Source organism: Palaemon carinicauda, chromosome 19, assembly GCF_036898095.1.
Source record: "Palaemon carinicauda isolate YSFRI2023 chromosome 19, ASM3689809v2, whole genome shotgun sequence".
Taxonomy (NCBI): domain Eukaryota; kingdom Metazoa; phylum Arthropoda; class Malacostraca; order Decapoda; family Palaemonidae; genus Palaemon; species Palaemon carinicauda.
Genome location: NC_090743.1, coordinates 54,231,327 through 54,246,701, shown reverse-complemented (window position 1 = coordinate 54,246,701; position 15,375 = coordinate 54,231,327). Strand labels below are relative to the sequence as shown.

Sequence of the window (15,375 nt, the reverse complement as noted above, 5' to 3'; positions counted from 1 at the left end):
ATCACATGATAATTTTCTTCAATAAAAGTAATTGATAGTCTCTTTAAACTGTAGATTTTAATAATGAAATTGTTCATTAGATTTTTCTAATTTTGCTACTATAATTACTATATGGTATTGGACATACAAGAATATCTTCACACAATGTGTATAAAGCTATTATTCATATTAGGAGATCTCGTTACTACAAATGTAATGAACCTACTTTTCACGCAGCAGCTACATCTCTGGACCGACCCGGCTGGATCACAAATGACTGTCGTATCTGGCTCCTCTCCATCCAGACATTGTTGTCGGCATTCTCCGTTAACGCCTAAGCATTGATCAATGTTGGGACAAGGATCTGTTAAGAAAAATTTGATTAATTTTCCAAGACTTTTATTTAGGAATAAGAGGAAAAGTTTATTTGCAATGCATCGTGTATTGTATTTTTACACATACCCTTAAGTGTCCTTCAGATAATAAGTTTGGGACCCTGTGACGATGAACATTGTTTTTGTGTTATTTTGTCAGAGGTCATGAATCTTCCTATTTAAATCTATTTTATAAAGATGAGTTAGTCATGCCCTCTGCTACGCACAGTACTCTTCGCACTGCAAGGGTGTGACAGGGTGCACTTCCTCAGAGTGAGGTGTATAACCTACTGGGAATTCCTGTGTCCAACTGTACATAGAGTATTGTGATTTTACACTTGCCTTCAGAGGGTAGTAGAGGTATGTTTTTTCAATCGATTTAATGCATTGTCGTCCATTCTTAAAAGACAAAGAGTCTTCAAGCTTTTTGTAAATAAAAAATCATATCGAAACAGCATCTAACTTGATGCTTTCTTACATGCATTGCAAAATTGACACTTACCATTTAATATAAATTCAGGAAAATTTACCATGAAACTTTGGTGAAAACAGTCAGTAAAAGAAGCATAAAAGATTTTGCTTTTCACGATCATTTACAAATAAATTTATGTCACGTATGCTTTTCATCCCATTTCTATGTATATTGTGCTTTTTACAATCGTTTTTTTTTTTTATCTAGGTAATCATTAGAGTTTTCTTCCTAGCATCTAAGTATGCAAGATAAAAGAGGAGGTGATTTAATTATACGGAGAGAGCTTTAGGTGAACTGTCGATATGTTATTTCCTCTATGGTGCTATCTCCTCCTTGGGTTTTTGCCGGCCTTTACATATGATAAAACCGAGTAGGATTAAAAGGGAATAATAATGTTGTTGAATTTATGATAATATTGATGTGAATGTGGTAAAAGTATGTAATATAACCTTTGATATGATTATATGTTTTTTGAAGACACATCAAAAAGACATTGATACATGTTTACCATCGTCGACCGCTCCACTTGTTGGCCTGAAGCCATTTCCATGGAAACAGCAACGTCCGCCTCATGCACACTTAGGATTCTGTTCTCCACACTTAAAGTAATTTATTTTTTGCTCATTTTAAGAGGTATTAGAGATTAATGACTGTAAATGTTTATATTTATGGAAGAGGACTTTATCTTTGAATTCTTATGAATGTTAATGTTAAACTTACCTTCAGGAATACAACAGGAACAGTTTTGCTCACAGAGGGTATTATCTGGTCTATATCCACTGGGACAGGTGTAGTTACAGAACCCGTTGGCTTCCATACATTGTGTTGTGTTTCTACAAGGTGGATCTCCTGTAGATATACAGGTTTAATTAAGAATTACTGAGTAATGTGATCTCAGTTCATATTCCAGTAGAGTAATTAGAAAAAAGAGTGGAGAGATATGAACTCAAGGAAAGTCAAGCCAAGTTCCCTAAGGTTCGAATTAATTGTTTCTTGGAAGAAGCCACTTATCAATAGGGATGGAATATTGAGAAGGAAGATGTTTAACCTAATATGAATTTGGTATCTATGTGTAGTAATAATACCAACACTTATGCTAAATAGCAATGAAAAATAAGATAGGAAAATACAATTGGTATTCAAATCTAGGTATTGTGTAGTAATAATACCAATATTTTCATAGATAACAATGAAAAATAGCATAAGGAATTGTTATTTAAAGAAAGATTGTGCCAATCAAATGGAGTGGATATAGTTTGATAATTGCTAGGTAAAAGGTAGATAGTAGTTTGAATACTTAGAAATTTCCTTTTTTGAAACTTGTTAAAATTTAGTCATTTTTCAGATTAGCATTTTTTTTTACTTTGACATTTCCGTGTTTGTAGCTTTGGAGATAAATGTAATCATGGAGACAATACTGCCTGTTTGTATTTTAAGGCATACCATATGTGGTACTTACTATACAGTAGGTGCATTATAGAATATCTTCATTTTTTGCTCTCTGCTATTTCTTTTTCGTTTATTCCTACCTTGCTAAGTTTAAATGTAACACAGTTGTCTCCTTAAATCATTTTAAATCACCTGATAATTTTCTTCAATAAAAGTAATTGATAGTCTCTTTAAACTGTAGATTTTAATAATGAAATTGTTCATTAGATTTTTCTAATTTTGCTACTATAATTACTATATGGTATTGGACATACAAGAATATCTTCATACAATGTGTATAAAGCTATTATTCATATTAGGAGATCTCGTTACTACAAATGTAATTAACCTACTTTTCACGCAGCAGCTACATCTCTGGACCGACCCGGCTGGATCACAAATGACTGTCGTATCTGGCTCCTCTCCATCCAGACATTGTTGTCGGCATTCTCCGTTAACGCCTAAGCATTGATCAATGTTGGGACAAGGATCTGTTAAGAAAAATTTGATTAACTTTTCAATATTTTTATATAGGAATAAGAGGAAAAGTTTATTTGCAATGCATCGTGTATTGTATTTTTACACATACCCTTAAGTGTCCTTCAGATAATAAGTTTGGGACCCTGTGACGATGAACATTGTTTTTGTGTTATTTTGTCAGAGGTCATGAATCTTCCTATTTAAATCTATTTTATAAAGATGAGTTAGTCATGCCCTCTGCTACGCTCAGTACTCTTCGCACTGTAAGGGTGTGACAGGGTGCACTTCCTCAGAGTGAGGTGTATAGCCTACTGGGAATTCCTGTGTCCAACTGTACATAGAGTATTGTGATTTTACACTTGCCTTTAGAGGGTATTAGAGGTATGTGTTTTCAATTGATTTAATGCATTGGCGTCCATTCTTAAAAGACAAAGAGTCTTCAAGCTTTTTGTAAATATAAAATCATATCGAAACAGCATCTAACTTGATGCTTTCTTACATGCATTGCAAAATTAACAATTACCATTCAATATAAATTCAGAAAAATCTACAATGAAACTTTGGTGAAAACAGTCAGTAAAAGAAGCATAAAAGATTTTGCTTTTCACAATCATTTACAATCAAATTTATGTCACGTATGCTTTTTATCCCATTCTTATGTATATTGTGCTTTTTACAATTGTTTTTTTTTTCATCTAGGTAAACATTATAGTTTTCTTCCTAGCATCTAAGTATGCAAGGTAAAAGAGGAGGTGATTTAATTATACGGAGAGAGCTTAAGGTGAATTGTGGATATGTTCTTTCCTCTATAGTGCTATCTCCTCCTTGGGTTTTTGCCGGCCTTTACATATGATAAAACCGAGTAGGATTAAAAGGGAATAATAATGTTGTTGAATTTATGATACTATTGATGTGAATGTGGTAAAAGTATGTAATAAAACCTTTGATATGATTATATGTTTGTTGAAGACATCAAAAAGACATTGTTACATGGTTACCATCGTCGACTACTCCACTCGTTGGTCTGAAGCCATTTCCATGGAAACAGCAACGACCGTCTCATGCACACTTAGGATTCTGTTCTCCACACTTAAAGTAATTTATTTTTTGCTCATTTTAAGAGGTATTAGAGATTAATGACTATACATGTTTATATTTATGGAAGAAGACTTTATCTTTGAATTCTTATGAATGTTAATGTTAAACTTACCTTCAGGAATACAACAGGCACAGTTTTGCTCACAGAGGGTATTATCTGGTCTATATCCACTGGGACAAGTGTAGTTACAGAACCCGTTGGCTTCCATACATTGTGTTGTGTTTCTACAAGGTGGATCTCCTGTAGATATACAGGTTTAATTAAAAATTACTGAGTAATGTGATCTCAGTTCATATTCCAGTAGAGTAATTAGAAAAAAGAGTGGAGAGATATGAACTCAAGGAAAGTCAAGCCAAGTGCCCTAAGGTTTCAATTGATTGTTTCTTGGAAGAAGCCACTTATCAATAGGGATGGAATATTGAGAAGGAAGATGTTTTACCTAATATGAATTTGGTATCTATGTGTAGTAATAATACCAGCACTTATGCTAAATAGCAATGAAAAATAAGATAGGAAAATACAATTGGTATTCAAATGTAGGTATTGTGTAGTAATAATACCAATATTTTCAAAGATAAGAATGAAAAATAGCATAAGGAATTGTTATTTAAAGAAAGATTGTGCCAATCAAATGGAATGGATATAGTTTGATAATTGCTGGTAAAAGGTAGATGGTAGTTTGAATACTTAGAAATTTCCTTTTATGAAACTTGTTAAAATTTTGTCAGTTTTTAGATTAGCATTTTTTTTACTTTGACATTTCCGTGTTTGTAGCTTTGGAGATAAATGTAATCATGGAGACGATACTGCCTGTTTGTATTTTAAGGCATACCATATGTGGTACTTACTATACAGTAGGTGCATTATAGAATATCTTCATTTTTTGCTCTCTGCTATTTTTTTTTCGTTTATTTCTACCTTGCTAAGTCTAAATGTAACACAGTTGTCTCCTTAAATCATTTTAAATCACCTGATAATTTTCTTCAATAAAAGTAATTGATGGTCTCTTTAAACTGTAGATTTTAATAATGAAATTGTTCATTAGATTTTTCTAATTTTCCTACTATAATTACTATATGGTATTGGACATACAAGAATATCTTCATACAATGTGTATAAAGCTATTATTCATATTAGGAGATCTCGTTACTACAAATGTAATGAACCCACTTCTCACGCAGCAGCTACATCTCTGGACCGACCCGGCTGGATCACAAATGACTGTCGTATCTGGCTCCTCTCCATCCAGACATTGTTGTCGGCATTCTCCGTTAACGCCTAAGCATTGATCAATGTTGGGACAAGGATCTGTTAAGAAAAATTTGATTAACTTTTCAATATTTTTATATAGGAATAAGAGGAAAAGTTTATTTGCAATGCATCGTGTATTGTATTTTTACACATACCCTTAAGTGTCCTTCAGATAATAAGTTTGGGACCCTGTGACGATGAACATTGTTTTTGTGTTATTTTGTCAGAGGTCATGAATCTTCCTATTTAAATCTATTTCATAAAGATGAGTTAGTCATGCCCTCTGCTACGCTCAGTACTCTTCGCACTGTAAGGGTGTGACAGGGTGCACTCCCTCAGAGTGAGGTGTATAGCCTACTGGGAATTCCTGTGTCCAACTGTACATAGAGTATTGTGATTTTACACTTGCCTTTAGAGGGTAGTAGAGGTATGTGTTTTCAATTGATTTAATGCATTGTCGTCCATTCTTAAAAGACAAAGAGTCTTCAAGCTTTTTGTAAATATAAAATCATATCGAAACAGCATCTAACTTGATGCTTTCTTACATGCATTGCAAAATTAACACTTACCATTTAATATAAATTCAGAAAAATTTACCATGAAACTTTGGTGAAAACAGTCAGTAGAAGAAGCATAAAAGATTTTGCTTTACACAATCATTTACAATTAAATTTATTTCACGCATTCTTTTTATCCCATTTCTATGTATATTGTGTTATTTACAATTTTTTTTATATAAATAAAAATTAGAATTTTATTCCTAGCATCTTAGTATGCAAGATAAAAGAGCAGGTAAGTTTTATGATATTGAGACAGCATAAAGTGAAATATTAATTTACTCTTCCTTCTTTATTGCTATCTCCTCGTTGTTGATTTTGCTGAGTAGGATTCAAAGAGAAAACTGTTCTTAGATTAATGATACTGTTGATATTATTGTGTTAAGAGTAACATTCCTCACTAAGCTTGAGGTTCAAAATTTTATATTATCTGGAGTTTCCATTGTTGTTTTTGTTGTAAATTTCCAGTCAAAAAGACTGGAGAAGCTATATAAGGATTTACTTATAATGTGCGTACCGTATTTTACATGTCAAAATTGTTAGTAAAGTATATTCTCTATCTATAAATGAAGTTTGTAAATCGTCATGATTGTTGTACCTGGAGGAATGCAGCACCGACAGTTTGTACTATCACACAGATCATTGTTTACGGTGTAATCTTGTGGACATCTGTAGTTACAGTATCCTCCTTCCTGGGTGCAGAGTGTTGTGTTGGTGCACGGAGTTGGAGCTGTAAAAAATGAACTAAGGCTGTGAATGTGATATCTTTGGAAGACGCAGATAAAAATAAGGGAATTTTCAACCTGGGAATTCCAGGAAGGGAGGGTGACTCAGAGGGGGCCGGGGTGTTGATTCTGGGAGGGTTGGGTACAGAGTATGGAGAGGAAATTTTATTTTTTATAAGTCGAAAAGCTCATGCTTTTGAAATATAACTAAATCGACCTAAATGTAGGCTAATTATTGAAATAATAGATCATATTCATTTTTTTTTTATAGTACCTCAACTATTTTTAGATTTAACCGCCAAATATTAATTGATGGGACATTGATATACTATGGCATATCTTTTTTTGTGTTTGTATGAGATCATGAAAAAGACATTATATTGTATGACAATAAGCTGAATCCAGTGAATATCAGACTTCATATCTAGTCATGCCAATGAGCAGGCAATAATAGAAACAAGGACCTTACTTGACACACAGCAGACGCAGTTAATTCCCTCACAAGGAATATTGAAGTTGGGTTCCTCCCCATCCAGACAGCTGCGATCACACCGTCCATTGGCAATTCTACACTCGTCAGTGGTTTGGCAGTCTGTGAAATATACATTTTACTGTTTCAGTGTTTAAAGTTAGAGCTCGCTGAATATAGAAGAAAATTAAGTGGGATTTGTGTCACCAGTCAGGTACAATTGCATGTGGGGCCTGAAGAAAATGGATTAATCTTTCTATGTTTACGATTTAGGTAATAATTGATTTTTTAACTAATTGAGTAGTGTTTTGCAATTGACAATGAATTATTTTGCTCATTAATACAATAAACAGTTTATTGATGATTATATTGGGATTTTAAGCAATTGTAACAAGTACTGTACATTAAGTCCAATGCCAATAATACAATTTCTCTCACCTTCAACACAGCATGTACATTCATCACCTGTGCATCTCTCATCATATGTTTGACCATTACATGTATGGCTTTTCGCAATGCATTTGCCATTAGAGTTGTTACAGGCATCAGTAGCTGGACATCCACAGCATTTGCATCCTGACCTGCAATTTCCCGTCTGGATTCGATGGTCTGGGCAGGCTTTACTACAGATGCCACTGTAACTCCTACAGGTAGCAGATACTGTCTGCCTTCCACATCCTGTGACAAAAAAAAAAAATGTAAGCCTAGGCGTGATGGAACTTTTAATCCTAAATATATATATATATATATATATATATATATATATATATATGTGTGTGTGTGTATGTATATATAGATATATATATATATATATATATATATATATATATATATATATATATATATATACCTTTATATGTATGTATATATAACTCAAAAGCTTTACAGGTGACACTTTCCCATAGGAATTAATTTTGAATAAGTTTGAATAAAGTTAAATAAATGTTCCCTCTAAGTGTAGAATTGGAGATACTTTAAATGACTTCCTTTAAGAATATTTTTTAAACTTGATTGTACAGTAATGGAAGAAACGTATTTTTGTGGAGGATCTGTATCAAAATCATCTCATTAATACAAGCTGGTTTGGTAATCTAATATGAATTTTATATTACCAAGCCAAACCTTGAATTAATAGGTCAAACACAGGCCTTTTTGTTTAACACCATTTCGCCGTTTCTTAGGGTTAATTACTTGATTACAGTGTTTTAACATATATATATATATATATATATATATATATATATATATATATATATATATATATATATATATATATATATGTATATATATATATATATATATATATATATATATATATATATATATATATATATATTTTAAAGGTATATTAGTAAACTCATGTCTCTTTGAAACAGAACACAATACTACAGATTACTTGAAGTTTATGTGGTATACAGTGCTATGGACTCATAGATACTACTAAAGGTACTTTGCAGCTTCCTTTTTATCCTCAGAATTGACTGGCCTCTTTGTTTATGGTTGTTTGTTCTAACCCTAAATACCGTACTGTACATTGATTCCTCGAATTTCTTTCCTTCAGACATTGACTGGTTTGCCTTCCCAATTTGTTCTCCCACTTCCTCCACTATTTTTTTCTGCTCTGGATTTCATTCCCTATTATATACCCTACAAAAATAAAAACTAAATATTTAGATAGATATGCACACACGAACCCCTTCTAACCAGCATATGACTACTTTCTCAACCCCGTACCAGAGGGGCGGGAAAGCTGAGCGTGACCTAAATATGTATATATCATCTACTACGCCTGTTGCCGCAAAAGGCCTCGGTTATATTTCGCCAGTCGTCTCTATCTTGAGCTTTTAAATCAATATTTCTCCATTCATCATCTGCTTCACGTTCATAGTTCTCAGCCATGTAGGTCTGGGTCTTCCAACTCTTCTAGTGCCTTGTGGAGCCCAGTTGAAAGATTGGTGAACTAAACTCTCTTGCGGAGTGCGAAGAGTATGTCCAAACAATCTCCATCTATGCTTCAAAATTATCTCATCCACATGTGTCTCTCAAGTAATCTCTCTTATAGTTTTATTTCTAGTTCTGTAATGTCATTCATCTCCCAATATTTTTCTGAGGGCTTTGTTCTCAAATGTACAAAACCTTTTGGATATTGTTTCATTGTGATACCACGACTCATGTCCATACAGTAACACTGATCTCACTTAACTGACATATAGCCTGATTTTTACATGTAATTTCAGATGATTTGATTTCCAAATTTTACTTAACTTAGCCATTGTCTGATTATTTTTTTCAGTCTTTCATTGCACTCAAATTCTAAAGATCCTGTATTGAAGATCATAGTTCCTAAATATTTAGATTATTCCACTTCATTAATCCTTTCTCCCTCTAATTATATTTCGTCTTCCATTGCATATTCCGTTCTCATCATGTCTTTCTTCTATTTATCTTAAGTCCAACCTCATTTAATATTTTATGCATTCTGGTAAGCAGACTTTGCAGGTCCTGTGGTGTTCTGCTGATAAGGACAGTGACATCAGCATACTCTAAGTCAGATAATTTCCTGTTACCAATCCAATCCAATCCTTCTCTACCATCCCCAACTGTTCTCTGCATTACAAATTCCATGAGGAGGATAAACAATGTAGATGACTACACATTCCCTTGGAGTAATCCACTGTTCACTGGAAATTCATTTGATAGGACTCCACTAACATTAACTTTGCACTTGCTATGCTCATGAACAGACTTAATTTAATTTTCATATTTAAGAGGAACTCCATAATAACACAAGCCTCTCCACAAAATTGGCTAGTGCACACTATCAAATGTCTATTTATAGTCCATAAATGCCATCAAAAGTATATTTCTATATTCTACACATTGCTGTACTACACGTCTTAAAATAAAAATTTGGTCAGTACAACTTTTCTAAATCCTGCTTGTTTATCTCTCATCTTTCCATCAATCTTTTTCTCTAGTCTCTTTATAATAGGCATACTATATATTTTCATAACAACCGACGTAAATATGAGGCCTCTGTAATTATTGCAATCAGTCATCTCCTTTTTTTGTCATTTTCACCAACACTCCTAGCTCCCATTCATCAATTTTGTCTGTTCACGCCACATTTTATAAAATAATCTTGTAAGTATTCTGGGAGTCACTTCATTTTCGGCCAATATCATCTCAGTAGTTATTCCATCGTATCCAGGGGCTTTCCATCTCTAGTTTTTTAATGATAGCTTCGACTTCAAACACTAAATTCATTCATGGGCTCATTAAGGTCTTCATCAGCTTCAGGTATATCAATCAAATTAGTCCCTTCATATTTCCTATTCAGGACCCCACTAAAGTGTGCCATCCAACGTTGCCTTATTTCATGCTGTTATTAGAGCTCCATCTCTCTTTTTGATGGGTATATGCTTCTTCTTTATTGCTCCAGTAGAGATTTCATTAATAATTTTGTGAGCAATTCTTATACCAGAGCCACTCCCTGAATTCATAGCTTTGTCAGCCTTATCTGCTTTCCTGTCCAAGTATTCTCTCCAGTCATTCCTGGATTTTCTTTTGACTTCACTATCAACACTGAAATACTTAGCATGTTCGACCTTGTGATTTTCATTATTTCCTCGAAAACTTTCAACTATCAATTTCTGTCTTTGAGTCCCTTTTATGGTATAACAAGTATCATTTGATATCCATGGTTTTCTCCTTGTAACTGCATTTCCCAAAACTTCACTACCAACTGAGTGATATATGTTCTTAATATCATACCATTCTTCATTAATTGTCTGCTCTTCGTCTCTTAAAGTCTCGAAGACTGCAAATCGATTCCTACATTTAATTACAAAGGTTTCTCTGTGCTCATCTTCAAGATGATTAGTTGTATCAACCCGAGGTATTCTATCTCCACACACACACACACACACACACACACACACACACACACTATATATATATATATATATATATATATATATATATATATATATATATATATGTGTGTGTGTGTGTGTGTGTGTGTGTATATATAGCCTGACACTTCTCCTAGTTGGAAAAGCAGGATGCGTTAAGGCCAAAGGCGCCAACAAGGAAATATGCTCAATGAGGGAACAAAACAGATAAAATAGTACGCCTGAGATTACCCTCAAGCAAGATGATTTTTAGTGATGGTTTTACTCTGAGATGATGAATTTTTTTTCGCTCTTCATTTTTTTATCGTACTTTAGTTACCACCGGTGTTACGAGTTTTGAGGTTCATACGGATTACTTGAGTTACGCCTGTCCGTTTTCTATCCATCGAAATTGCAGCGACTTCTCTGTTTACAAAGTGTCTCTCTTACATTCGTTCTATAATGTTATTTCTTAAACTGTGTATTTCCAAGTAGATTACTTAACCTGGTTCCGCTTATAATTTTAAATACTGCTAAATCCTAAGTATTAATTTTGTTGCTCTGATTCCAACTCAGGTCTGTTAGTCTAGAAAATATATTTTGTCGAATATGCACGGCCCTTTGATGCGTTTTATTAATTGTCTAATTTTTATGTAACCCAGAATGTTAGTGTTATTCTTATGTATGTTCCCCTGGAGCTGCAAGATTACTACCTGTATTATAAATGCTGTCGAAAATCTGCATAAATCTAACTTTCTACAATACCAATAAGCCCTGTGTTGCAATCTTGATATGACCCCTTAACGCACGTATCACCATGAAGTCTGCCCATTTTATTGATTGATTTTCGTGAATTAATGAGAATTAAAAGTTTGAAATCGTTCTGAAACTTGGGATAGCCCTCTTAGAGTTTTTTTTAAAGGAATTTATTTGATCCAGGCATTTCATTGAGGAGAGTAAGATAAATAAAACAATAAAGGTAAGATTTGTATAAGCAGGTGCATTCCCTTTTTAAGTGCATAAAAGGTGAAGCTCCTCATTCTGAATTAAAGTCAGTAAGCAAAATTTAGAGCGAAAAGATAAGAAATTACACTGCTGCTCCCTTTCTTCTTTTAGTAACATTGTAAATTGATTACCAGTCCAACATCTTAGTGATGATATCTAGGATAGAGACGTAAATAGCACTTCTAAGCATATGGATGGTATTAGTGCTAACAAATCTAATACAGAGTTTAAGATTTTTGTGGAAGTAATTCTCTGGATAGGATTATAATGTGGTTTAGGAACTCCAACACCTGATGGTGTGCTGAGTGATTGCACTCATATCCCCTGTTGCAAGGAGATTTACCTGGAACACGTTTCCCACACATTCAAAAATTTTCCACACTGGTGTTTCATAATATGAGAGTTATCAATCCCAATCTGCTTTACTATGGAATTGCTATATAATTTGAAGCCAGACTGGCGGAAATGTTAAAATTGTATGGTTTCAATATTCATAGGGTATTTCTTCATATGCCATTGTCATTCATGGTTATACATTTAATGATAATCTGATATTGTTATATATATTGAGTAATGTAATAAAGAGCTCAAGGTCTCATGTCTAGAGTACCATAGGTTTTGCTCAAAGGATTCTTTTTTAATGATAGTTGAACATTTTCAACGAGGTGAAATTTCAAGTAAAAATGTTAAAGGTTGTTCACGAATAGCTGAGGCAAGGGGCAGGACAATGTCCTAGGGATTGGTCATATATACATATGATCAGAACCAAAGCATCCTCTCCATCAAGTTAGGACCAGGTAGAATACTCACGAGTCCATCGTCTCTTGCTCTTAGTCTTATTTTGTCTGCTTAAGTTGTTTTGTAGCAATCTAGCCCCCAAACAGGACAGAATACATCTTATCTATGATAACATACCAATTTGAGTCTGGAGGAAAGGTAGAATGACTGGCTCTTCTGCTTCTTTCATTTCCCCCTCTTGGGAATGAATGGGGTTGTACTGTTACGTGCTGGAACGGACATTGAGGCCGGTAAGGTACACATTTGAGCACCATTCTTATTAGACTAGATCTGTAAGTAGTAGGTTTCCTTCACCCTCCCTTAAGATGTTTTTTGTTGAACAAGCTGATATAAGTCTATTTTTATAGTTTACATATGAAAGATCTGTTTTAATGTAGTCATTGTTCTTAAGATAATTATTTTAGTTGTTAATTTCTTCTCATATAGTTTATTTATTTCCTTGTTTCCTATTCTCACTGGCCTATTTGTCCCTGTTGGAGCTCTTGGGCTTATAGCATCCTGCTTTTCTAATTAAGGTTGTAGCTATGCTAATAATAATAATAATAATAATAATAATAATAATAATAATAATAATAATAATAATAATAATAATAATAATAATAATAATAATAATAAAGGAGAGGATGGTGGAATGAATACCAAACCCACAAGCCATCATTCAACAGGTATTTCATTCCAGAATGCATATCTCCTTTCGGGGGTTTGACAAGGATTCCTTCATTGACCAGGTGCATAACCAAGTACTGGCCGGAGCCTATCAGCTTACTTAAGCCCAGGATGGGCTGAGGAAAGGTTTCTAGAGTTATCCTCCCCCTCTCCGTAGGGAACTAGGGAGACTGGAATATTCTAGGGAAGAAAAAGAACACCCTTTTGATTCTAGATGGGACTTCCTCCCAGTAATGAGTGCGTCTAATTAAAAGACGAATGGTTTGTATATACATAGGAATATATAACAAATTCTAAAAGTAATTTGTATTTCCGTAGCTATTCAAACCTTAAGCCCTTTGAATTTAAACTTCAGGTGCTCTTCCAATATGTGATCTACCGAAGGTTTGTGTTCTGCTATTGATCTACTGTTCATGGCATGTGATCTACTAGGAAAAAAAGTCGACAAAATAAAAATAAAAAAAGAATTTATCATTTACCATATTTAATGAAAAATTTAAAAAGGAAATAATAGACATTTAACGATAGCAAAAATGGAAAAAGGTAAAAATCAAGACATTTAACGATAGACCTCTCTAATATCATTTAAAAAGTCAGAATATAAATCTACAGATTCTTTACTCATCATTCTATAACAGTATTCATCCAGATGTGACTGAAGCATATGTTTAGCGGTACCTCTCATCGTTCGCAAAATTTTGATTTTTACATTTAACCACGATCTTTCTATTGATTGGGTATGCGTTCCAGTGTTTGGGTCGACGTAATGCCGCTGATGGTTAACAGTGGAGTGTAAAGACATTTCTTATTTTACAGGACGAAAGGTTTGTATACACATTAAAAATACAAATTCCTATTAAAATTTGTTCAATTTTTAGGGCAAAAGTCATTTAACCAACTGCAAGAAGGAAGCTACATGAACGTTAGGAGCGGTTCATAAAAATCATGCCAAACTCTAGTAAATGATTCTTGTTCAGTGAAAAAGAAAATTTTGTTTATTTAATAAGCATAGATAAAAGTAGAAGTATGGTGTTTTGAACAAAGTAGCCAACTCACGGACGCAGCAGGCACAACGGCTTTTCCTGCAGGGATTTTTGTTAACAAAGTCACAGTTTGGATCATTGATGTAATAATCATAGCAGTAGCCGCCTAAAAGTTTGCAATTCTTTACATTTCTGCAGTATATTCTTGAATGGCTGTCTGTAAAAAGAAGAAACGTAAGTATAGTATAAACATAAACAGCAAAAAGTATTTTTCCATTTATTACTTTATTTTTTTCTGTAGATCTGCTTATATTTATTTTATGGTCTGTATTAGATACTTACCATCCAGAACAACATGATAAAAGTTATTAGTACAGCAAATCTCATCTTCTTTGCAGCCTAAAGCTTCAATTTCATTGAAGCACGTGTAACTCGCCATGGATATACAAGTTCCACCCTTCTCGGCACATGTGGCATCTTGGCCTATTTCCCCACTAACAAGCATCGGCTGGAAGTGAGTAAATTAGATTTTACGATATTCTGTTTGTTTGTCGTATTTTATTTCTATTGGTTCTCTCTTAATATTTTGTGAGTGAAAGTATGTTGGTTATTAATATAAGAAAATCTTCTTCCTTTTGAGGTTTTTTGAATGGCTTGAGGTCAAACTAAAGAAGTTTAGGTTAGGTTTATTTATAATCATTCTTATCATCATTTTTTCTCTTTACAACCAGTAAATGATTCTTGAAGAAAAAAACAATATCTTTCCCATAGGTTTGTAGACAGTGAGATTTTCATTCGTAAAGTTTAATGAATTAATCTTAGGATTCCCAGATGTTTTATAGGTTTTGTGTTGATTAGAAAAAATATAAATAACATAGCCTGTACAAAAGAATACGAAAAACTTGTCATTGTAATATTTTTTTCCAAGGGTTATCATTTGATGGAATTTTTAGTAGGAAATTAATTTGACTCCAATATTCTTGTTTGAGTATTTTAATTTGATCCATGCCTGTGTCGTAAGCAATTACCAAGCAAGATGTATCATGAATAAATGGATCGTGCTCGGCTGCAGGCTATAGTACTTTGCAATGCTGACTCTACTGTGGGGAAAAGTAAACCTAAAGTACTTATCGATATGACTTCGTACCTGGAGATAAGCATTAGTCTAGTCCTGCATATATTAAAAAAATTTTCAT

The 15,375-nt window shown here is 33.5% G+C and overlaps 1 protein-coding gene across 1 annotated transcript in view; it reads right to left on the bottom strand.

The window, feature by feature from the left end:
* LOC137659000 (neurogenic locus notch homolog protein 2-like) overlaps positions 1-15,375 on the bottom strand; it is a 68,756-nt gene that overhangs the window by 32,437 nt on the left and 20,944 nt on the right. The window contains exons 3-12 of the mRNA XM_068394103.1: positions 14,522-14,687; positions 14,253-14,396; positions 7,273-7,512; positions 6,835-6,957; positions 6,239-6,370; positions 5,003-5,140; positions 3,944-4,072; positions 2,607-2,744; positions 1,546-1,674; positions 206-343 (exon numbers count right to left, since the gene is read on the bottom strand). Coding sequence (XP_068250204.1) covers positions 206-343; positions 1,546-1,674; positions 2,607-2,744; positions 3,944-4,072; positions 5,003-5,140; positions 6,239-6,370; positions 6,835-6,957; positions 7,273-7,512; positions 14,253-14,396; positions 14,522-14,687 — 1,477 coding nt within the window. The remainder of the gene's footprint in view (positions 1-205; positions 344-1,545; positions 1,675-2,606; positions 2,745-3,943; positions 4,073-5,002; positions 5,141-6,238; positions 6,371-6,834; positions 6,958-7,272; positions 7,513-14,252; positions 14,397-14,521; positions 14,688-15,375) is intronic.